This window comes from Pinus tabuliformis, chromosome Q, assembly GCF_031772625.1.
Source record: "Pinus tabuliformis cultivar Carrire ecotype Pingquan chromosome Q, CPIR1, whole genome shotgun sequence".
NCBI classification, from domain to species: Eukaryota; Viridiplantae; Streptophyta; class Pinopsida; order Pinales; family Pinaceae; genus Pinus; species Pinus tabuliformis.
In genome coordinates, this window is record NC_142296.1 from 1,191,706,357 (window position 1) to 1,191,731,335 (window position 24,979).

Genomic DNA, 24,979 nt, shown 5'->3' on the forward strand with positions numbered 1-24,979 from the left:
AATAATTAAGAGATCCAAAAATCTGAGGAGAAATTAAACCTCATAGTGTATTTAGGATTTTCTAATATATTTTAGTAGATTTGTTTTGACGAATTGTCCAGTGGAATATCCATGGCAGTTTAGAATCATTAGCATATTAGTGTTATTTAGCATGAGCATGCCATTTGTGTATGGCTTATTTCACAAATTGGAGTGCCTAGCATTATTGATCAATTTACATGGTTCCAACATGGTTTGATTATGTTTTGATATAATTTCCCATGGTGGAGGCTATCTAGCCTTGGCACTTTAGTCTTCCTTGGTATGTTTCACTTGTATTTCATGTTGTAGTATCATATATGGTTATCAGAAGTGGATTGCCTAGGTTATGCAAAAATTTGGAGGTTGATTGTAGGGATAACAATTATTCATTTTGGTCTTGTTCACAGTGGGATGGGTGCACTATGATGTGGATAAGGATATCCAACAATTATTCATTTTGGTCTTGTTCACGTTGGGATGGGTGCATTATGATGTGGATAAGGATATCTTAGTGGAGTGCTCATCCTTTGGCATACATATTATGATGTCACACATTTTATTTATTATTTTAGTGCTTGATGATGAGGCCACCCCTCATTCAGGGAGTTTGCTAGAGTTAGTTTAGGGTTGTTACATGTTGGATGACATGGAGGAGTTTGTTGTGGACATGTCTTCCTAGAGGGGCTATTTTCCAGATGGTTTCTAGGTTGTTGATGGTGTGTCCACATAGGATGTTGATGTTAATAGCTCAGGCAGGTACTTTTGCACAGTCCTAAGTGGGTTGTGCATGTAGAAGTCCCCTAATTGACCTTCAACCTTAGCAATTACTTTAATTATGGAGTACTTGACTTTTATAAGATAATGTGAGTTAATCTAATAAAATGGAAAGGTTATTTGCATTAATGAATTAGATGAATTTCAACCATTGATCTCTAGTGATGTTGAGATCTAATCTCAATTGTTAATCACTTTGGAGATTAGGGTTGTGGATTCAATCAATAACTCAAGAGGAAGGCTAAGTCAAGGAGTACATACAATTTTGAGCAAAATACACAGTGAGAGTGAGATCTTAGTGATTGGGTTGAGGAAGAATGCAAGGGGCAACAAGGGAGACAGATCTAGATCAACCAAAAAATAAAAGGATAGATCAAAGGTTTGATCAGTTGAATACAATTATAGGTTTATTATTGTGTGTATTTTCCCTCTCAAGAAGGAAGACCTTTTTTTGTGCATGATCTAATTGCTATTTTTAAAGTTTTCACTGTGTAAAAGTTAGACACATTAGTGTGTTTCAATTTATTAGCAGAGTAAAGTTAAGTGGAAGATGTTAGTAGATTTTTTTTAGAAGAAAAAAACACTTTCTTTTCATTAATAAAAAAGAGAGTACATGATCTTGTTTCTGTCTATAAGCTTCTTTAAGATCTCCTAAATCTCTTATGTCTAATTCCTTTATGTTCTAAAGTTTCTATCTGTCGTCTTCCCTATATTCATCTATATCAAATTAAATTGTATATTGCCCAAAAAATACAAAATTTACAGCATGTGTATCCAACATCTTATCATCAAAAATGCCTATAGCATAGTTTCACTTATGTTTCCAGATCATAACTTCTATGGTCTCCTAAGTATAATTAATGCATCCAACATTTGTCATTACACCCTGAATAAAAGTTGCGAATTGAATCTTACCAGGTTCCTTTGTGATTGCCTCGCTTTAAGAGTAGATCGATGATTTGATTTTGTTCTCTGTAAATATGACCAAAATCTGTTTGTTGGAAAGTACTTACTAGGTGCCGAATCCACCTCATCCAGTTTGATAAAATAGGAGGATTAAACAGTGTAATCCTTGACCCATTCAATTATGCCCTTAGCATCACCAAATACCTGTAATCTCTCTAGTCCCAACCATTTCACACCTATGAGGACACCCCATAAAGCAATAATTTCAGCTCTACTGTTGGTCCCATAACCCCCCTCCCACCAGAAATGGTAATAGTTGCCTGGCTCCAATAGAATCACTGCACCGCAACTGCATTTCCTGTAGAAATTTCACCTGTAGAACAAACCGATATATGCAATGTCGTAAAGCATAATACTTGTTTTACTTCTACAAAACATTAAGCGGAAGCATAATCGAATTCATGAGCAACATCAAGTAGAAACATGCATAACTGATCAAGAGAAATAATCACACATAACACGATATATCCAGGGGAAAGCACCAGCGTAAAACCCCAACCATGTATTATCAATCTAGTGGAAATCCTCTTCACAATACAAAAAGAATTAGCTCTCAAGCTATTCAGTTCTCAATGAACTATGAAGATATGAAGATATGTCTCATGAACCAACCAAGCCCTGTTTATATAGGCTTTCCCTGTGGTCCTTGCGTAGTTTGCTTAGGAAATAATAGCAAAAGCATATGCTATTAATTCCAAAGATACCAAAATAACCAATGGTCCAACTACACAATCCTTGAGGACACTAGTTCCTCAACCATGCAAAAACTACTTACTAGAAATAGTCAAGCATCTTATAGTACACTGTCCCACATCTGATCTCAACTGGGTCTCTGATAGAACTGACATGCAACAGTTATCCATGAGAGAATCCTCAGTTATCTAAAATAATAGTTGTCACATGCATGCAAGCATTAACAAACTATATTTTATTATTTTAACAACTTGTTAAAATAATCTAACTGGACTTGACTAGTTAGAACTAAGTCAATTGATTCTCTCATTATAGAACTCATACTTATTCCCTTAATCAGTGGAGGAAATTAAGGACACATTCCCCAATCAGTGGAGAAATAATTGCATGTTCTCACAAAGACTTCAAGTTTGCTTTTCCTTAACTAATTAACTCATGGAGAATTAATTAATTAATATTCCAAACTGCTGGTAAGACCAAAATTAATTTTACTTCCTACAGATAGACTAGGGACTGCTATAAATAGGAAGGGACCCAAAAATGCTATTTTTAGAACTTTCTATTTTTAGCAGTTTCACCTCTCAACCAATGTGGGCCAATGACCTCATTGGCCAAATTGCTATTTTTAGACATGCTATTTTTAGTAGGTCTATTTTTAGCACATTCTAAATTTAACATTTCTTGTTGCACATTTTTCAACATTCCCTCTCAACAAGAAAGGCTTCCTCTCGAACCTGATCCTATAACTCTGGAATGTTCTGCATGCAACACATCTACCCTGTCCGCTTGCTCTAACAACACTTGGAACAAAAACACTCCCAACTGACCACTTTGTTGGGCTAGGAACATACTCTGATGCTTAAGCTCTACTTGCTACTGACAAGTGCTCCCTCTCTGACATCTTCGCTACTGCAACATCTCCATGCATCTCGCACCATTGCACACCTCTCTGTGCCACCTAGCACTGTGCAAAACACTTGTGCCTCTCGCATTGTTGCAGCCTGCTAGCTATGCATTGTCCTGGGATTCCCTGCACTGTAGCTCTCTCTGCCGCTCCATCTGCATCTGTCTCTACCCAATCAGTCAGTTCCTGCTCATCGGGGCTCCCGTAGCAAGGTATCATCCAAGAGTTTGGGTACCTCAAGGATCTCGCCCCTCCTCATTGGGACGATCACTCCACATCGCCCCACCTCCTACTTGGAGGTATGGCTGCATGTGATCCCTCTACCCACCTGGCTCGAATTTTCCCCCCACTCGAGGTCTCTGCGTGAGTAGATGTCTCTACTCGATCTCCTCTCAGCTTCCCCTGTTGTGGCTACTCCACAACCTCCTGAAGCTGCTGCACCAATCGTGGCTCCTCCACAATTGTCTGAGACTTCTTTTGGCGGTGCATGTTGAGAGGTAATATACCCTCCCTCTCAACCACCAGGTCTCCATCAGTTGCCTTGCTGCTCAAGGCTTTGCATGCATCTTGAACCTCAAGAGCGTACAGGTTCTTGACTCGTGAACCAATCTGCTTCACCTGTCTAGTGATGATGTGTCTAAGGAAAACCTTTCCCTTACTGAAGACTACATCATAGCCTTTGTCTCCAGCATCGCGATTGACACCAAGTTTCTCTTCAGTCTTGGTACATACTTGACATCGGTCAAGGTAAGGCGAGATCCATGCTCCCTCTGAAAAATAACTGTGCCTACACCTGAGACATTATACTTCTCATCATTACCCATCACTATGAGTATCTGGAGATCTTTCTCCTCCAAAGTACTGAACAAACTCTTGTCGCCGGTCATGTGGAAAGAAGCTCCACTATCAAGAAACCAACCACTTCCCACCATGGATGAAACCATACATGCGAAGAGTGTGAAATCCAACTCAAATTGTGAAGCAAGTGCCTCACCTTGAGATCCTTCCCCGGATCCCTTCTTGGATTTCCTCTGTGGACAATTTGCAGCATAATGGCCCACCTCATGACAACGAAAGCATCGCACTTTCGATTTGTCAACCTTCTTCCCATCATTGGAAGAACTGGATTCGGAAAGAGAAACCTTCTCCTTCCCCTTCTTTGCCTTACTCGCTAAGGCACAGTTCTCCTCATCATGCATGGATGAAGAACTGTCTTTGGTGCTCCGTCTGATCTCCTCTTGCATCAAATTTGACCATAGTCGTTCCCAATCTAGCAGTTTCTCCCTTCCATTCACCGAGTCCTGGTAGCTATGCCAGCTCTTAGGAAGGCCAAGGAGTGCTAGACTCACCATATCCTCATCCGATGTCACGACCCCTACACTTGCAAGCTCATCCTTGCATGTGATGAGCTTGGTCAGATACATAGAGATCGTCTCATCCCTTTCACACTTGATCTTTCGAAGTTTGTCCTTCAGTGCCAGCTTCCTCTGATCACTGCTATTCTAATATAAATCTTTCAATGTTTTCCACATTGCATTCAAAGTCTCCTTCCCATGGAGGTTCGAGACAATGTGATCTCCCACTCCCTCCAAGAGAATTCTCCTAGCTTTAGCCACACACTTCCTCCATTCCACCTGCTCAGTCTTGTCAGTAGGCTTAGGAATTTCTTGATCAATGAAATCCTTAAGGCCATTATCTTCCAAAACTGCCTCCATGCGATCCTTCCAAGCTATATAGTTTGAGCTGCCATCAAGGGCATACTCAAGCCTCAAACCATAGAACGCCATCGATGAAATAGATGTGATAAGAACTTGAGATCTATATCTTGAATAATAAACTTCGAATTTCTCCTGCTAGTATATTGTTCTTGCTTGATCACCTGTGCTTTGATAACATGTAGAATTTTCACCTGTAGAACAAGCTGATATATGCAATGTCCTAAAGCATAATACATGTTCTACTTCTACAAAACATTAAGCGGAAGCATAATCAAATTCATGAGCAACATCAAGTAGAAACATGCATAATTGATCAAGAGAAATAATGACACATAACACAAGATATATTTAGGGGAAAGCACTAGCATAAAACCCCAACCATGTATTATCAATCAAGTGGAAATCCTCTTCATAATACAAAAAGAATTAGCTCTCAAGCTATTCAATTCTCAATGAACTATGAAGATATGAAGATATGTCTCATGAACCAACCAAGCCTGTTTATATAGGCTTTACCTATGGTCCTTGCGTAGTTTGCGTAGGAAATAATAGCAAAAGCATATGCTATTAATTCCAAAGATACCAAAATAACCAATGGTCCAACTACGCAATCCTTGAGGACACTAGTTCCTCAACCATGCAAAAAATACTTACTAGAAATAGTCAAGCATTTGATAGTACACTGTCCCACATTTGATCTCCACTGGGTCTCTGACAGAATTGACATGCAACAGTTATCCATGAGTGAATCCTCAGTTATCTAAAATAATAGTTGTCACATGCATGCAAGCATTAACAAACTATATTTTATTACTTTAACAACTTGTTAAAATAATCTAACTGGACTTGACTAGTTAGAACTAAGTCAACTGATTCTCTCATTATAGAACTCATGCTTATTCCCTCAATCAGTGGAGGAAATTAAGGACATATTCCCCAATCAGTGGAGAAATAATTGCATGTTCTCACAAAGACTTCAAGTTTGCTTTTCCTTAACTAATTAACTCATGGAGAATTAATTAATTAATATTCCAAACTGCTGGTAAGACCAAAATTAATTTTACTTCTTATAGATAGACTAGGGATTGCTATAAATAGGAAGGGACCCAAATATGCTATTTTTAGAACTTTCTATTTTTAGCAGTTTCACCTCTCACCCAATGTGGCCAATGACCTCACTGGCCAAACTGCTATTTTTAGCAGGTCTATTTTTAGCACATTCTAAATTTAACATTTCTTGTTGCACATTTTTCAACATTTCCTGTGCAAGCATGCCCCATAAATAAACCCCACTGGAAAGTCCTTCCAGATATCCCGAAATCTGATCTTTCTTTTTGTCTCCCTTCTTTTAGTCAGCCCTATTTCCGCGAAATAGGCCATAGATTTAATGATAACTTCCCGTACTACTGCATATTTCTGTTCAAAGATGAGTACGTTTCGGCATCTCCAGATAGACCAAATAATGTAAAAGGGCAAGGAACGATACTGAGTTTGTGAATTGATCCAAAATAATAAGCACGATTTCAATGTTTGTTGATTCCTAAGAGGAACAATACTGAAAGCATCCAAAACCCCCTCCTAGACCACTGCAACAAATGGACATTGAAGCAATAGATGATCAACATCTTCATTCCTCCACTTGCACATCAGGCAAATATTGGGACCAATAAAGCCCGTTTTTTGAAGATTCTTCCAGGTAAGGATGCGGTCATGAAGTGCCAACCAACAAAAACATTTGAGTTTTTGTGGTATCTCCCATTCCCATGATTTCTGAAACCACAAGTAGAAATTGAAATCCTTCTCAACCAAGGGTATTTTATGATATATCTCTTTCACCATCAACTGACCTTTCTTGATCGTCCCATCCCATACCATCCTGTTTGACTGATCTGTTATAAATATGCCAACGGAGCATAATTGAGAGATGTACTTCTCCCGTTCAATAACATGCCCTCCATGTAAGCCCATCTCATAAGCCTTGATTCAGGATTGTCCATAAATGGTGTCATGGTGAATGTGTTGGATCTGTTGTAGGTAATATATGCCTTTTTCATGTAGAAGATCGATCAGTGGAGCCGAAAGAGAGTGATTCCCAGCGAAGCCCATGAGCGCATCTAGACCAATCTCTATTGTGGATCCATCCCCAACTTCCCACCGTAAGAATGTCATCAACCATAATAGATTTTTCCGCATGCAACTCCAAATGATCGATGAACATGATTTCCTCCTGGCTCCACATCTGATCCAAGTAGAAAACTGCTGTCCATACATATATTTCCCTCTGACAATTTGTGGCCAAATACCATTCTCCGACATAGCCCTCCAACTATTTTTAATATTTAAGTCCTGATTAAAAGTGTGAGTGTCCAGAATACCCCAGCCATCCTCTGCTATCGGCCTAGTGAGAACTTTCTATCTAACCAGGTGGATCTTCTCCACTTGCAAATTTATTGACTGCAAAAACCTAGCCATAATAGACTCAATCCATTGAATGACCTACATAAGTAACTGGAATAGATGCATCCAGTATACGGATATGTATTGTCGCATTGATTTAATCAGGGTTAGGCGGCCTCCCAACGATAACCACCTGTGCTCCAATCCACATAGCCTCTTGTCAAACCTATTAATCAACCAATCCCAATCCTGAATAAAGTATTTGTTCGGTTTTAATCTAAAACCCAGATATACAAACCCATCATCATAATGAGTGGAGCCAATATCAAAGCAGAAGATGCTACTAGATCTAGTGTGTGTGTGCACTAAGTCTAGTGCCCAAAATTTAACATGGTATTAGAGCATGGTCTTTGAAAAAGGTAGTTGGATTTGAGATTTGCACAAATGACAACTATAAGAGGGAGTTGTAGGAACTGTTGCAAGTAGCAACAATGTTTTGAAGAACCATGCCAAGAGAGTTGACTAAGTATGGTAGAGTGCTTGTATGGGCCGTGAATGCCAGGATTAATAGGCTTAGTGAGACATGGAGTGGACTATTTAAATGAGGAGTTATGGACAACTGTAGCCTGGTGTGTAGATAGAGAGAATTGAATGAAGGATCCATTATCATCCAAGTGAAGGTCTTATGAAGAGATCTGAGCTTTGAGGGGTTGAGTAAAAGCCAAATCTATTCCTGTGATAGGAGAGGGGTTGAGCAGGTAGGATTGTGATGGTCAAAATGTCGAGATAGCCATTGGAGATCCAAGTGAGAAACTTGGAGTGGAGGTCAAGTAGAGACCTTGATGGTTGAGAAGGCTTGTGATCTAGGGTTAGAGGGAGTCAGGCTTTAGAGGGAGTGAGTAGGCTCAAGAGAGAGTTAGCAGACTTAGAGGGAGTCATCAACTCAAAGGAGGACAAACTTTAGGTTTAGGAAATGATTGTATATGATGGCCATGCAGGCATGAGAGAGTAGTCTTCCAAGAGTCATGGAACAAGATGGCCATGCAGGTGGGGAGGGAATAATCTCACAAGATTGTGTCATGGTACAATATGGCCATGTAGGATGTTTAGGAGTGGGAGGCTTCTAGGAGGATGGTGACTTTGAAGTAGGGTTCCTATCATATAGTGGGAATTGCTTTCGTGTCATATGGAGCAGCTGTGACAGTGGATCGAGGGTGGAAATGTGTTCCAGGTTCGAAGGTAGAGCCAGTTCTAGGTGGTGTTGAGAGAATACATCTGTCACTAAGAGGGAGTGGTCCGAGGCCCGAGATAGCTAGTGGAGATCAAAGTGAGAAATTTAGAGTGAAGGTCAAGTAAAGACCTTGAGGGCCAAGAAGGCTTGTGATCTGGAGTTAGAGGGAGTTAGCGGAAGACAACTTTTAGGTTTAGGAATTGATGGTACGAGGGTAAAGATCTTGAGGGCCAAGAAGGCTTGTGATTTGGAGTCAGAGGGAGTTAGCGGAAGACAACCTTCAGGTTCAGGAAGTCATGGTACGAGATAGCCATGCAAGTGGGAGAGAGTAGTTTTCCAAGAATCATGGTATGAGATGGCCATGCGGATGGGAGAGAGTGGTCTTCCAAGATTGTGTTAGGGTACAAGATGGCCATGCGGGATGCTCAAGAGCAAGAGGTTTCTAGGAGTAGGATGTCTTTGAAGAAGGGTCTCTATCATTCAACGAGAATTGATTATGTCATATGGAGCAACTATGGTAGTGGATCAAGGATGGAAATTTGTTCTAGGTTTGAAGGCAGAGCCACTTTTGTGTGGTGTTGTGTGAATACATCCCTTGCTAAGAGGGAGTGTTGATGTGAGGGATGTATTCTCACAACGCTACCCAGAAGTGGCTCCATGCTTCACCAGGCTTGCTGATCCCGACCTTCATGGCCCATACAAGCAGTGTGTCATACTTAGCCAACTCTCTGGGCATGGCTCTTCAAAACATTGCTGCTACTTGCAATGGCTCTTACAAATCCCTCTCAAGCTGCCACCTGTGCAAATCTAAAATCCAACTGCCCTTCTCAGAGGCCAAGCCTTGATACCATGTTAGATTTTTGGGCACTAGACTTGGTGCACACACACACCATATCTGGCAACAATCTCAAATTAATTAACTGAAACACACTATTGTGCCTAACCAGAAACAAATTTTGCACAACTAAACTTATAAAACCAACAATTAGATCATGCACAACAAACACAGAATTTCAAGTTTCAACACCTAAACATAATTTTTATTAGTCCTTCAACAAGAATCTAGGGCTCCTGTACAAGGGAAAATGACCCTTTTACAATGCTCAGTAAAATGCCAAATCACAAGAGATCGCAGAAAAATTCTCATCTTTATTGCTGAAGCCCTCCTCAGTCTCCGTGCCACAATTTGCTCACTGTTGGCTGCCCTTCTAGCTGTCCAATCATTGGAAGTCAAGGGCAAACTTAGCCCTCTAAGCTGTCCAAACACTGCTGCAAAACAAGGGCAAACTCAACGCTTCACTGCTGTCCAAACACGGGCTGACTTCAGCCCTTCACCGCTGTCCAAACAGGGGCAAACAATGTCTTCTACAGGCCTCAGATTGTCTCCCACAGCCCTGTGGCTTGTAACTGTGCTGCGACCTCCTCTTCACAGGCCAGCGACCTTCTTTCAGGTTTGTGGCCGCCTTTTTGTGTGCTGCGGCCCATCCTCAGTTCTGTGGCCACTCGTTTAGGGCAGCAGTCTTACCTTTTTCTGCTGCAGTCTTCCACAAGGACTATGGACCCTCCTTTCCAGCCCTCTTTGCCTTCTTTTAGCCTTCTCGGTCTCTCCCTTTTGCTGTCACAGGCATAGCATATTCAACAACCTTACCCCTGTTTAAGGCATACTTTTCACAGGCCCTCTTGGTCCTCTACAGGTCTGAGGCCTACTCGGCCTTCTCCTTGACAAGATGGTCTCTTGCCAACCACAAAAATGAATCACTCACCCTTGTACTTGTACTTTTTCAAAGGGTGTAATACCATGGGTGTATGGGTGCAAAGTCCCATCACTTGACCAGAACCCACATGTGAGAATACTTCCGATGCTACCAAAACATCAACAATATGCCCAATTCCTTTGTCAGGCACTGCTAACTGGTATCACCTTGCAATCACCCATTAAGTTAAAAAGAAAAAAATCTACAAAAAAATCATTCTATTCATGCTTTACTAGGTCTCCCCTATAAGGGTCTTTAGCTTTTCTCTCTTTACCATTGTTGAGTAAAATTTACTATTTTCTTTATCATTTTGAGTAATTTTAATTTACTATCTTAGACTTCACTATTTAGTACTTGGTACAATTTGGAATTTGAATTAATGTATTCAATTTTGTGGTAAGTTATATATTTTAATTTTTGATGTGTATGTATTATTGATTCAATGTGAAATATGATAATAACTATGGGGATTTATGAATCATGTTTTTGTCATTTACAAATTTGAATTTGTATTTACATTGTCTAATGCTGATTTTATATGGGATGAATTGTTATTGGTAGTATTTTTATTTTTATTTTTTTTACAATTTTTAAGATGGGACCCCCTATGCTAGGGAACTTGATGCCCCCTAGTCCTGTGACTTCTCCTGAAAATTTGAGGGGTGTTTACGCATTTCTGATGTGCATTTCTTCGCTCCCACATCCTGAAAACTTGGGGGAACATGGGAGTTATTTAACTTCAGATCTGTCCTTCAAGTCTGGAAATTTATTGTTTATTGCATTTGCACAGTGTTGATAATATCGGTATCGGGAAAATATCGGCGAGGGTCCAGAAAATATCTTATCGGCAATATCGGCGAAAATATCGGTAAAATATCGGCAAATATCGGCAAGCATAAAAAATGCATAATATATTCATTTTTTTTCAGATTTTAAACATATGAAGCAATAACAACATGAAATAAACACATTGGCACATAAATATGAAGAAAACACTAATATATATGATGTCAAATAGAAATGATACATCAAAGGCGATACCAAATCCTACTGATCCCTAATAATTGTCCATTCAAGGACTCAAATGTGGAGAACCAATACAAAATAACATCACATATATAAAAGTATCTCATCATCATGAGTTATATGTAGCATAACAAATAAAAATAGCAACTATCTATCTGAAATCACTGCCCTCTCCCCCTTTTACGGGAAAACATGATGGGTTGTTTGCCAGGCTTGCCCCTAGTAATAGGAGGCCCTGACCCTGCCTCTGCACCTAATGTCAAATAATGAGTGCTAGGTATGGGGCTATGCTCTCCTATATCTATAGCAGATGGTGTTGATGCCGATGCTCCCGTAGTGTCCTCCTCCTCCTCCTACTCCTCTGAGTGCTGCTGCTCCTCTGACTCCGAGTCCTCCTCTTGCTGCCCCTGCTCTAATGGATCAACTGCCACTGGCTCTAACCATGAAGGTGACTCCTCCAAGAGGGGCTCCTCAGACTCCACCCTCCATGGAGACAATACATCAATATTTTCTAAGCTAAGTCACATGACACGAGGACACGAGACACGGAGGACACGTAAATACGAGTATTCAATACGAAACACAACGACCTGGAAACAAGACACGGGGGACACATTTTATATATATATATATATATACCGAAATATAGTTTTTTATCCATATTAAATTGCAGGTTGCAGCCTATCTAATCAAATTAAAATATAATTACTTCTCAAAGTTCATAGTTCACTTTAAAAAATAAATAGAATCAAAATTTACTATTTAGAAATTAGAATGTGATATGCTTGGTCTTGATTCTTGAATATTCAATGTTCATTGTTCATGTACAACTTACAAGCACATAAGAAAATAACTAAAGTCTAATCCTATTGATTTCCTCTACCCTTCTTGCGAGAAAATGCCACAGCTTTCCCTTTCCCTCTAGATGTAGATGTTGGTGTTGGTGGAGTTGCAGTGGAGTTTGCTATGCTCTAGAAGCTGAAGAACTAGAAGTAGGAGCTACAGGAGGTAGACCACGTCCTCTACTGGTGGCAGGGGTAGCCTGGGCAAGTGGTGTCACCTGGAAACATTACAAACTCCCAATCCTGAAATCCTAAAAAATTGACAAGTCTGCTGCATTTTGAATGAAATCTAAAATTCTACTTTCTCCATATGAAATCCAATGAGGCCGGAACCACTCTCAAACATCCTGAGTCATTTCATGGTAATGTTAAAAATTTAAGTAAAAGGATGAAAATGAAGATTAAGGAGAATGTCACTTTTACTTTAAGAATTTAACATTACCATGAATACCATATCAATACTAGGGCCTAGAACGCTCAAACCCTCCTTGGTAGAAACCACATAGCTCTCCCCTTCCTTCTTCAGCAACAAAAAATGAAAATGATATGGAAAAAATCAAAATCGGATTTTTATAGGCCATGCGGAAAAATTTTACAGTCACTGGGCGATATTTTCGATTATCGCGCGATATTTTCGGAAATATCGGCGATATTTCGGAAATATCGCGATATGAAATATCGCCGAAAATATCGCGATATTTTGTCGGCGATATTTCGGCTCGCCGAAAATATCGCGATATTTCCGAATATCGCCGATATTTCGGCGATATTATCAACACTGCATTTGCATTCAAAATCAGATTTGAGATTCTCTATATAAATCTACACCTACAGTTTTGCGAATACATGTATAAGCAGATTTGTATAAGATGTAAACCTTTTTTCTACTTAGCCAAACAGATCTGGAAAATAAACCTTTGTTCTTGCTATGGCTCTGCCTAAACCTTATTATTTGTTGCATCTGACGCCAGACTTGTAATTCTGTTATACAAATCTTCCCTCAATCCCAGAATAGATTTGTAATATTTTACAATCTATTCATTTATGATCATATATCGGTGGATTAATGAAGATAATGAAGATCCCCTGGTGTTGGTAATAGGCTTTCTTGAAGTGAGGGAAGAGGGCATTAATGTGACAGTGGTACTTTTTCCAATTTTCACTACGCATTTTATTTGGTGAAGACTTTGCATCTAGGGGTGAGAGGTGAGACCGTGAGAGTTAAAGTGGTAACACACCTATCTCGCTCCTAATGATATTTGTTCAGGGTTGGTTCATGAGATGGCATCTTGTCCAATTCCACAGGGCTCAAGCACATAAATAAATAGTCGTAATATTTTACAGGTAAAGTGTGCATCTGATTCCTCTGAAAGGGAATGTATTAATAGCAATTATAATAACCCAGTAAATAATAATTGAAGAACATATTGCAAACATACTGTCATAATCCCGGAGTCACTTTTTATCCCTTGAGAGTTCTTTCATTACAGATATTTATTTCCAGTATACAATTTCACAACATCTACCGATGGCCTTTTTGCCTATCAAACATTTTACTACAGCTTATCTATACAATATCTACCCAAGGCCTTCGTTCCTATAATTTCTACTAACTTTTGGCAAAGGCCAGCCATTTTTCAACTACTTATAAACCAATCAAATCATTTCACTGTTCAGGGGAGGCGACTCCTGTTTTTTTAAGCATAAATCAAGTGAGCTCATAACAAAAAATAGAATCTCCCAGAAGGAAATTTCTCTTAGATAGGTTTATGCGAGTGTTTATCCTAATAATCTGAAATAAGACTAGTGCTCTTATAGAAGATAGTTTGTGTTTTGCTAGTGAAACAAACCTACTTGAGATAGCAGTGCCTTCTTTGTGAAGGATTCTGATAACAGCTCACTGTTTGTGAATTTGCAGGGATGAACAAAGATGACATAAAGATTCAGGTTGAAGATGGTCATGTCCTTCACATTAAAGGAGAAAGGAAGAAAGAAGAGGATAAGGCAGAGGGTATGTGGCACTGTATGGAACGAGGGAGAGGTGGCTTCTCCAGGCAGTTCATTTTGCCAGAAGATATCAAGATGGATCACATAAAGGCCCAGGTTGAGAATGGGGTTTTGACTATTATTGCTCCCAAGGATTCAAATCCAAAAACTAGAGTGCGAAACATTAATATTTCCAGTAAGCTGTGAACAGAGGATGTGTAGAATGTAGATGGACTAACGCTGTGTGCTTGTCATGCTTGGACATATTTTAAGGTGCCTAAAATGTGTTTATAAAATGTTAAAACTCTACTGGCCTAAGACATTTGGCCAAATTTCCCCCGACCAAATAAAGAGCAAAACTCGTACTTTTATTGAAGCTATACATAAATTCATACTTTTTATGAAGCTATACATAAAGAGGTGTGAATGCTGTTCATACTTTTGAGGAAGCAATGCATAAAGACGTGTGCGTGTTGTAAGCTACGATTGTTCTTTCTGTGATCATATTGGCTTCTACAAATGTCAAATATCAAGTAGTTTGAAGATTTTTAGGATGTTATGGGTTGTTTAGTGCTTGTCAATAAAAAGCATACACCATATTTTTAAAGTAGTTTGTTATTGAGCTTGAGAAGATAGTCCCTTGGATATGGTCTGACATTTTAAGGGGTTGTTTAATATGCCCAGTATATGTCTTGCATTCTACTGCTCTTTATGTTGTATTTGGCCACTTATAAGGAGTATTATCCAATTTTTCATTTTGGAGATGATTTTAACCTCTCTTGCAGCGGAGTGTTAGTTGACTTGATATATATATATATATATATATATATAATTTATCTTGTAGTTCTATAAGATTGTCTTTTTTTCCCTGCAATCTAGATGACTGGGGAAATCTGTAAGAAATCATAAATGCAACATGCAAAACGTTTCACGCTTTCCAAGTTTTGTCAATTTGTTTAACATTAGAGAAAATGTGATCTTTTCTTTTATAAATTTGCTTGTTTTTCCTATATACTGCTGATGGATGGAAGATAGAGAAGAGTCAAGTATTGTTTCCTTCATTATGTGTACTGGGTTTGAAATGATTACAGAAAATGATAATATCACATTGGCAGGAACAGATGACAAAGTCATCTCATGGTGAATGCTTGAGGAAAAATCATGGCGGTCATTCTTATTTTTGAGTGCAGCACTGGAATACTATGCGAGGGCTCTAATGGTTGTATCTTGTTGTGTTTTGGTGTTGCATTAAGAAACTTGTTGCTGCTTACGGATGGGCTATACTGAAATATACATAATATATGGTATACGTTTATAGAGGGGTGTGGCTCACAAAGTGATTATACAAAACTAGACTATGGGAGGGTGGTGAATTTACAGCAATGGCCAATATACGAGGTCCCTGCAAGTACTATTTGAATAGTAAAACTGGTCCTTGTGGGTTGATAGCCATGTTTTTCCCAGAACTTATGCCATGGTTCCATGCCATAGTTCCAATTTACAAATCTAGAATCAGTTTATTTGAAGGGTACAGCTATCTATACATATAAACTGTTGCCTGGATTTATACATATGAACTCCATGGTTCCAATTTCTAAATCTAGAATTAGTTTATTTGAAGAAGGGTACAGCTAGCTATACATATGAACTGTTCCGTGGAGTTATACATCTGAACTGTTGCCTGTTGGAGTCCTTATGTTGCGAGTGTTGTAGTATGTAATTACTGATTAGAAGTTTGCAGTGCCTTGTTAGTTATATCCACTTTTTCCATCTAGACTAGCCCCCATGCTGTATAAAGCTCTCTTTATATTAATGTTCTATCTTAGCCATTGAACTAAATATTTCAATTGGTATTCAACAAGTAAAAATCTACTATTTACAATGTACAGTTTTCTAGATGTTTAACTTGATATTGTTTACTTTTAACTCCATATAAATGATTTAGGTGGGGGGTTGAGCATGGACTGAGTTGGTATGATCTATTTGTATTGGAAGATGCTAAATGCCCTTGGGAGGCCTTAAATTTTTCATTGATTGTGGAGCAGCTAGCGCTCTGTGCATTGAGGCCATGGTTAATTTCTATTTGCGACAAATTATTTTGTCTTAAATTGTTAATGTATGGAAATTAGAGTAACTTATGTGGCAATGAAAAATGCTTCAGAGTTCGCCAAACGAACTTGATCTGGTGTTAGTCTGCCAAAGCTTCGGTTTGTGTTCCATTTCATTTTATTTAATGGGTATGAGCTTGTGTTTTGAGGGTAAATGCTCAGTGGTCGTATTATTTTGATTTGTATCATTTATTCCTTGTGAAAGTGGCACGATAGTGTTAAACCAAAATCTCCTGCTAGATCATTCCTTCAAGTTTTGATTGGTTGTCAATGGTGGGCAGAGAACCAGGGGTGCTGGAGAGAAAGGAGGTTAAACCAAGGTTTGATTTCTTTGCATTGCATGGGCCAATCCAATCCAGTTGCCTTGGGGAGGCTTGAATTTGCAAAATATCCTTGAGGTCCACGAGGAGTCACAGGAGACTTTCAAAACTCTACTTTGAGGGATCTTACAAGTTCAACAAGGTGGGAAAAGAAAAGGTTCAAACAGTTATAGGAAGAGTATTAGTAGAATGTTAACTTCATGGAAAGAGGGTGGGAATGAGAAACATGCTTAAGGTGGTTTGGATGAGTAGTTGATTCCCATTTAGCCCTTTGAGGATGAATATTTCTACATGTTTTTGATGTGTGGAGGCTTGGACCTAGCCTTAAAAAAATGCAAGTTAAAGATGAGGTCTCTCTCAATCTGGCTTGAGTGTCGAAGACAGATCAAGATCTCGGGTTTTTGACCTTCATACTGTGATTTTTTTTGGACTTATGCTTGGGTTTGCTGCGTGGTTAAGCTCCATCGTTGTTTCTTCTATTATGAACCCGTATAACAGTGATGTTCGGGTAATGTGTCTGCTTGGTGATAGAGCGTTGGGTTTTTGCTCTATTTATGTTTTTGTTTCTTGCTGCCAATTGGTCTGAGTTTGGGATTGGCTTGTTGCTTCTGATTTCTCTTGGAAATTTTAGTATGGTAGTGTGTTTGGGTGATTAAGGAGGGGGAGTGGCTCTTGCTTGCTATTTTGGAGATTTTAATATTGTAGTGGACATTTTAATATGGGTGTGTGGGAAGGTGATTGAGAAGAGGAAGTGGCTCCCATCTTTAGAGAAAAGAATGCTTGTATTTGTTGTAAGATTAGATTTTATATATTTAAAGAATGCTTGGATTTGTTGTAATGTTAGATTTTATATATTTAAAGAATGCCGGGATTTCGTGTAATGGTAGCTTTTATATATTTAATGTTAATGGGAGAAAATATCTTGAGTATGGGGGTTGGTTCATTTGGTCTAGCAATGATTGAAGCAAGACTTACACAATCTATTTTTAGTCTTTATTTCTTGTATTAATGGATGTTGTGTTAGAGAAAGGCTTGGCATGACTTATGCTTTTAAGGTTGGTTTCAACATCTTTCATATTTTTTGGATGTTTTCTCTAGAACACTCTTTAGAATGCACATTCTTTGGATTATTTGATTGGGGATATAGTTCCTCTCTTTATTTTTCTGCGTTTCAAATTGGATTTCTTTCATTTAGATTCCTTTTCAAGTTGAGTCTCTTTCATGGCAACATTGTTCTGTGTTGATTTATGGAATTCATTGTTGGGATCTCTTTTGTTTAGAGTCCTTTTCATTTACATTGTTGTGTGATGATTGTGATTGTATGGAATTTGGAGTTGGGATTTCAAAAGAACTTGATGGTTTTATGGTGGGAGATTTTTAATACATAATGAGTTAAGTTTCTTGGAGGTTGGGGTATAATGGTAGTTTGATTTTAGAGAAGAGGGAAGAGGGAGTTAGGTGCTAAAAGTTGAACTTTTATGTAGAGAATTTTCATAATCTTAAATTTCAAGAAGAAACAACCAAGGAAGAACAATTCATTGAGGCATGGAGGATATCGTGCTCAAGAAGCTAAAATATGTTATTGTGCAGTGGATCAAAGAAGGTGATGAGCTTACCAAGCATTATTTCAATTGTCTTTAGTGTTTTAGTGTATGAAAGAAGGTGACAAGCTTTCCAAGCATTTTAAAGATTTTCTCAAGTGTTATTTATGTTAGAAAAATTCAAGGGTTTGAGGGATACCAATAATGTTCTTATTGAAGACGTGGGAAGCATTCTTAACTTTTAAAAAAGCAGTAAGGAGGATATATGCTGTAAATCTGGATGAATTTTGCAAGATGTTTAGGATACAATTCTAGATTACTTTACCAATTATTCCAGGACAAAAAATGTTGAGGCTGATTGAGAGGCTTGTCAAGGAAGTTAATTTGTAAGCATTGTGCAGGGTATGCTTGACCTATATTTTTTTTGGGGGGAGGAATATTTTAAAGCTCTAAATAACAAGAAAAATAGGACATCCCTAAGTTTCAATGGCCTTCAATATTAAATTTTTAAGATGTGTAATGTGCTTGAAGATGATATTCTATGCATGGTGTGGGAGGTGCTTCACATATTCAAAATTGGGATGTTTAAATTTAAGGTTTGATAAAGGGAGTTTTAAAGAATGTTGTTAAATACTCTATCCGCTGATGGCATCCTACTACATTCTTCAACGTGTCTTATTAAGATCTTAGCTTTGAGGATGAATTGTGTTGCTCGTATTGTTAGGCTTAAGCAAACAAGATCTATTAAAGGTAGGTTCACCTTAGACACTATGTTTGAGATCTTGGAAAAGCGTTGAATGGGTCAAGGAATCAAAAGAAGTGTTACCTTTTAAGATTGATTATGATGAGGTGCATAGGAGACCAAGCTTGTCATTCATCTTGGATATGTTATTGTAGTTGAGTGTTGGATGATGGATTGTTTTTATGGTAAAAGCCATATTTACAATTTTGTTTTTTTTAATGTCTAATAATTGCATCTTCCTAAATAAAAATATTTTGAACAAAACTACAAGAGATAACAAGAAATCACATTTATTGTTTAGGTTTGTTTAATATAATTTTAATTCCCTATATAAGGCACATGCTCAAAATATATAAGAAAAACCTTGGTATGGAGGTCGTGTAAGCTTTTGATGTCCCATTGTATTGCACAAATATGCTCTTCTCTCTTAAGGGTTGTAGTTTCATCCGCTTCTCCATAGGAACATGGATATAATAGACCTCCAAAGATACTCAAGTGTCCCTATTAGGTGCTCCTAAACCTAGGCATTGTTCCTCCCTTTAGGCTGAAGAGCACTTAATAGGGCCTTGTTGGCTTGAGGGGGTCTAGACCCAGGTTCAAAGTTAGCTGCGTCAACCAACAAAACTCTACACTACCGGCTCTTTCGACAACTGCGTAGCATAGGCTGTTGTCTCACCCAAGGTAGTATTGGGGGATGAAAACCAGGTTTTTGCATCCAGACGTTTGTGTAATGGGTTTCTATTACTTCTAGAGCTTTATCCCCACCTTCGCGAACCCTAACCCTTGAAATGCGAAAATTAAGATAATTTATAGAAAATAACTTCCAACTTTACATGGATTGCTTTAAACATTCATATTTTCAAGTAAACTAACAGATTTACTACTTTCGCGCAACAATTAAATGTTTTCTTAAGATAATTACAATAAATAGAGCAAATATATAGAAAATGTAGAAGTGAACATAAAGGCACAAATACACAGATATTGCTCCAAAATAGTCTTTATTAAGTTCAATCCTTCTGTTACAGACTCTTTCTTCCCTGCACACACAGTTGCAGGGGCTCACGCACCTAGCGATGGACTTACTAAGGTCTCCGCACACACACAGTTGTAAGAGCCTTCCCCTTCGCCTAAGTACAAAAAAAAGAGTCTTCTGACTTAAATCACTTGCCCATACATAGATCTTCAATGATTGATTACTTCATATGACTCACTGACTCCTTTTTATAGCATTTTTCTTTACAATACCATGGTTTGCGAACCATGGGTAGGTCACAAAACAACTTATCTTCTAACATACTAAGGGGCTTTGACCTTCCTAAAGCCCCCTTGACTTATACAATCTCCGCGCTCTGCTACTCAAAATGCAGAGACTTTACATAAATAACAAAAGACTATTACAAAATTGACCCCAGGGGACTTTGTCCCAACAGGCCCCCAACACAAAGTTGTGATTCGTCCTTGAATCACTCTATTGTTGGCGCCTCGATCTTCGCCTGTGACTCGTTGAATTCAATCTTCAAAACTTGCAGGTATATTGTCCCCTGCGCAGCGGCCTGACGAACTCCCTCAACCAATTTTTTTGTGGTGGCGCCTTCAATTGCAAGGCCCGCGGTTCTTTGAGTTTGCTGGATTGACTTTAGATTTGCACTGATAGTGTCAACTGACTTGGCTCATCTGCCCAGGGCTGCGTCCTTGAAGATATGATTGCTTCCTTTCGACGCAGCTCATCAATTTCGCTCTGGATGAGCTTGCCTTCTTGTAATCTAGTGAACCTTTGCACTGGTGTTAAGGTTCGCATTGTCGACCTGATTTCATCGAACTGTCTTTGCTTCTCTCTGATGTCTGCATCAATCTTTTGCAGAGTTGGATCCTCTTGCAGCAAGGTCCATAATTGCATGGCATGTTCAAACAATTGAGTGCAACCCTTGAGTGCAGCTTCCAAGGTGGCCATCTCTTCTTTAATAGCAGCGTCGTGCTGCTCTCAGACTTCTAGAGGCGTAGTGGGTAGCAACTTAAGTTGTAGCTTCGAGATTTGCAGCTGTAACTCAAACTTGACTGCCAATTTCTGCCTGTGAATCCTTTAATGCTGCAGTGATATTTTGAAGCGTGACCAAATTTAGACTCAGATCATTCATATGTAATAGGTGCGCCTTGCCTTTTGCTGAATCGACGTGCAGGGACCCCTCGGGCAATTGCACTGTGCGTAGATCTAGGCGAGTTCTGCTTCTAGGGCTGAACCACCCACTTGTTTTAGGCTCGCCTGTCCTACGCTCGCTTGAATAAGACCTGTTTGGACCTGCAATTCTCGTAGGCCCTGCTGCACTTTACCCAACGTTGTTGGTACTGATCCTCGATAGTGGCCCCAAAGATCTAAGACCACATCCCCAATTTCATTTTAGGTCCCCTTTTGTGAGAACTAAAGGCGTCGCGCTCACTGATTTATCTGATTTTTGTTTCTTGCACGACTTTGTCGAACTCTGTTTCTGTCTCTTCTTGACAATGAAGGGGGACTCCAAGATTGAGTCCCCTTCCTCTTCTTCTTCTGTCTCTTCTTCGACATTCGTGCACTTTGTTTCAAACTTGCCGACATCAATAGTGGCATGCAACGTAGTCTTTTCTTTTGTTGCTTCTTTTTTTTGGCAACAACTTCTTTTTCCTTTGCAACATCTTCTTTCTGCTTTGCAACAACTTATTTCTACTGCGTGACCTTTTCTTTTGCCACGACCTTCTCTTTAGCAGAAGCCTTCTGCGCTTCCTTCTTCTTTTCTGTTGTTGTTGTTGATGTGGTCTGCATTGCTTCACCTTCAACAACCTTACTAGTGCCCGCGTCGACATCAGAGGGGGTCAACCAGTCACTTGGCCATTTACTGACAACCCCCAAAATATCATCTTCGGCGACTAAATATGGCAACTTGTACCATATTCCCTTAACATCTTTCTTCGTGTGAATGTGCAGATTATGGAAATCTACCTTGATGTCTGCGACATTGAGGTACTGCATGTGCAAACTTGGTGATAACCTTGGTTGTTGGTTAATCACCATCCTTAGCTCTGAATCAAACAAGACCCAAAATATCTTCGTCTCCATCACTCGTTCGGTGTCTTAGGTCGCCCACAACGAAGCGAACTTCACGCCCTCATGTAGATCTGTATCCTGTTGAGGGAACTTGCTTTCTTAAGGCGTCCTCCAGGCCACCAATGCAATCAACAATAACAACCACGCATAGTGGAACTCCTTGCCCTCATCCTTGGCCTCTCTGCAGTCTTCCAAAAATTCTTGACATAAGTATTAAGGCCAGTTATACTGGACTCCCTTGGCGCACTGCAAAGCCAAAGAAACAATGGGTGTCGGTACTTCGTCTGCGCGACACTTCCTCATAATATTTCTAGCCAAGATTTGTGCAACAAATTGCACCACTCCATTTGAGATTAACTGAATGGAATACCCATGTGACTTCTTGACCAGACCGATCTTTTCTCCTGCGATTTTCCTACAAATGCCTCCGCAGGGTCCACTCCTTGGTATGGTAGCAATGTTATTCTGTGGATCAGCATGTTAGTGATCAGGATGGGTCCTCCTAACCAAAGGCACCCATCGTGTACTAGTGTCAACAATTGGCGCACATAGACTGTATTAATAGTGGTGCGATTGAAGTGCAACACCCACAACATATTTAGGAGCCCCGTGCACCCAACTCCAGCCACCCATTTCATTGGCTCAAGCTGCGTGACGTCCGACTCTTCATAGTAAACCTTCTTCAGGTACTTTCTCGGCACCAACTGTGGAAACCTCTCGTGGTCCCCCAAGTCCCAATCCTCCATTTTCAAGTTTTGTATACAGGCCAATAAATTGCCCTCAAACAACATATTTTCCGGCAATAAAGGTGTGGAGACCATAAACTTCGCGAAATCTGGGTCTTTGGGTACTTTCGCCGTGGCTTTTCTTGGTGGAATATACAACGATGGTTGAGTTATTGGCTCAGTGTCTTTTGCATCAATATCCTATATTCCTCCATGCAATTCTTCCTCATCTAGGTCCAGGGGCTCTATCGGCTGTTTGGACCTATCCATATTTCCCTTCTAGTGGATTTCTGTTGGATTTTTCCGCGGTGATTGTTGCACCAGTGCTTGCTGAGACTTCTTCTGCTTCTTATCTCCCACCGTAGAAGCAAATAGCTTAGGCCTTGGTGACCTAGGCACAGTAGTAGGCAACCCTGTAGGTACAGGTTGGACCGACTCTATCTCAGGTTTTGTTGCAGTTATTCTCTCGAGGAATATCTTGTGCTCCCAATCAGGAAAATTTGCGAATCTCGGTTGTGAAATCTTCTCCTTAATGCTTTCCCAATCCCTATCAGACATATAATACTTCTCTTGGCGCAAACTGAGGCACAAAATCTTAATGCAAATTGTCAAGAAGCAAAGTGTTCAAATGTGGAGCGAGAAGCCATATTTATAACTCAATTTGAATTCAAATATGTCTGTTCCCTCCAATTCCCTGTCATTAATGCGTCTTTGGTGGCAGATTTCCAAAGATATGCTCCATAAATTCTCTACCCCTGCTCCCTTTAACGAAAAAATCGTCGTCCAATTAGCTACAGTGCTGCCAACGGTCACTTTTAGGCCAAGTTGCGTGGGTCCAACCATCTTAGGCAACTCCTTCGTTGGAGCTCTCTTCTGCGCCTTCCATTGATTTTTCATGCAACTCCATCACTTCGTCCAATCTTCCTTTTCGTAGTGTAGTTTATAGTCCCACGTTTCTTTGCAACTGCCTGGAGCGCTAAGACTATCCCACATCCATATAGTCATTGCGTAGGGGCGGGATCACCCCTGTACAACTTTAATCGACTCCCATTGAGTTTGCCTGGAAATAATTCCCCATTCAGCATCGCGAGCTGAACTACGCCTCCCTCCATAATCTCCTTAATAATATTGGGCCCCAACCGATGCATTTAGAACTTCCCCGAAAATTTCGTGAACTTACTGTCATACAGTAATACCAAATCTTCGTTCTTGAAGGTGCGCTGTTTGATATGGCGATCGTGCCATGCCTTTTCACGATCCTTTTGTACCTGTTGATGAAAACCTGCCAAGAAGCGATCCTCCTCCAGCTCAACAAGCTACGCAAGATGTTCTTCCATGGTATCTCGATCGGCCATGTCTGTAACTGCAGCAATCCATATATTGGGCATTATCTATTCTATCAGCATTATCGCTTCTTGTCCATCAATCAATTTGAACGATGTTTGTCCTGTCAACTTCTTGTGGTAGTGCAATATGCCCATAGAACAACTGGTATGTGCACATCCGAATCATTTTGCTTCACATTGCAAATATTCGTTAAGGCATTTTCCAAGATTTTGTTAAATGCTTCTGCTGTGCCGTTCGCTTGAAGATGATACGACACACTCTTTTGGTGATACATATGGAATTCTTTGAGTAATGCAGTAATTATTTCATTTAAGAAGTGCAAACCTCTATCGCTCATCAAAATATTAGGGCAACCAAATCGAGATAGGATATATTCAAAAATAAACTTTGTAGCTGTCGCTGCGCTACAATCCTTTACAGGCTGTGCCTTAGCCCACCTAGTTAAATATTCAGTTGCTGGAATGATATATTTGGCCCCTGCGTTCTTTCCCAGTGGCTGAATTGACCGCATGATGTCAATTGCCCACTTATCAAACGCGTGTAATGAAACCTACGGGTTCAAGGGAAATTCATCCCTTCGCGATGGTCTCCTCGTTTTCTGCCAGACATCACAGGCCCTACAATAAGCCTTAGAATCCTTATGCACAGTTGGCCACCATAGTCCTACGTGTAGGATCTTCTGCGCAGTTTCTCTTCTTGCGTAATGTCATCCTGCAACTCCTTTATGTGATTTAGTGAGGATGCTTTTCCATTCATACTCTAGGACACTACACAATATTTGATTAGACCCCATTTTATACAACTG

At 39.6% G+C, this 24,979-nt stretch overlaps 1 protein-coding gene across 2 annotated transcripts in view; it reads left to right on the forward strand.

Annotated features, from left to right (window-relative positions):
• LOC149223996 (15.7 kDa heat shock protein, peroxisomal-like) overlaps positions 1–14,816 on the forward strand; it is a 94,061-nt gene extending 79,245 nt beyond the window's left edge. For both annotated transcript variants that reach the window (XM_089385984.1, XM_089385985.1), the window contains exon 3: positions 14,245–14,816. In XM_089385984.1, the coding sequence (XP_089242110.1) occupies positions 14,245–14,519 (275 nt within the window). In that variant the 3' untranslated portion in view covers positions 14,520–14,816. The remainder of the gene's footprint in view (positions 1–14,244) is intronic.
• Positions 14,817–24,979: the final 10,163 nt, after the last annotated feature.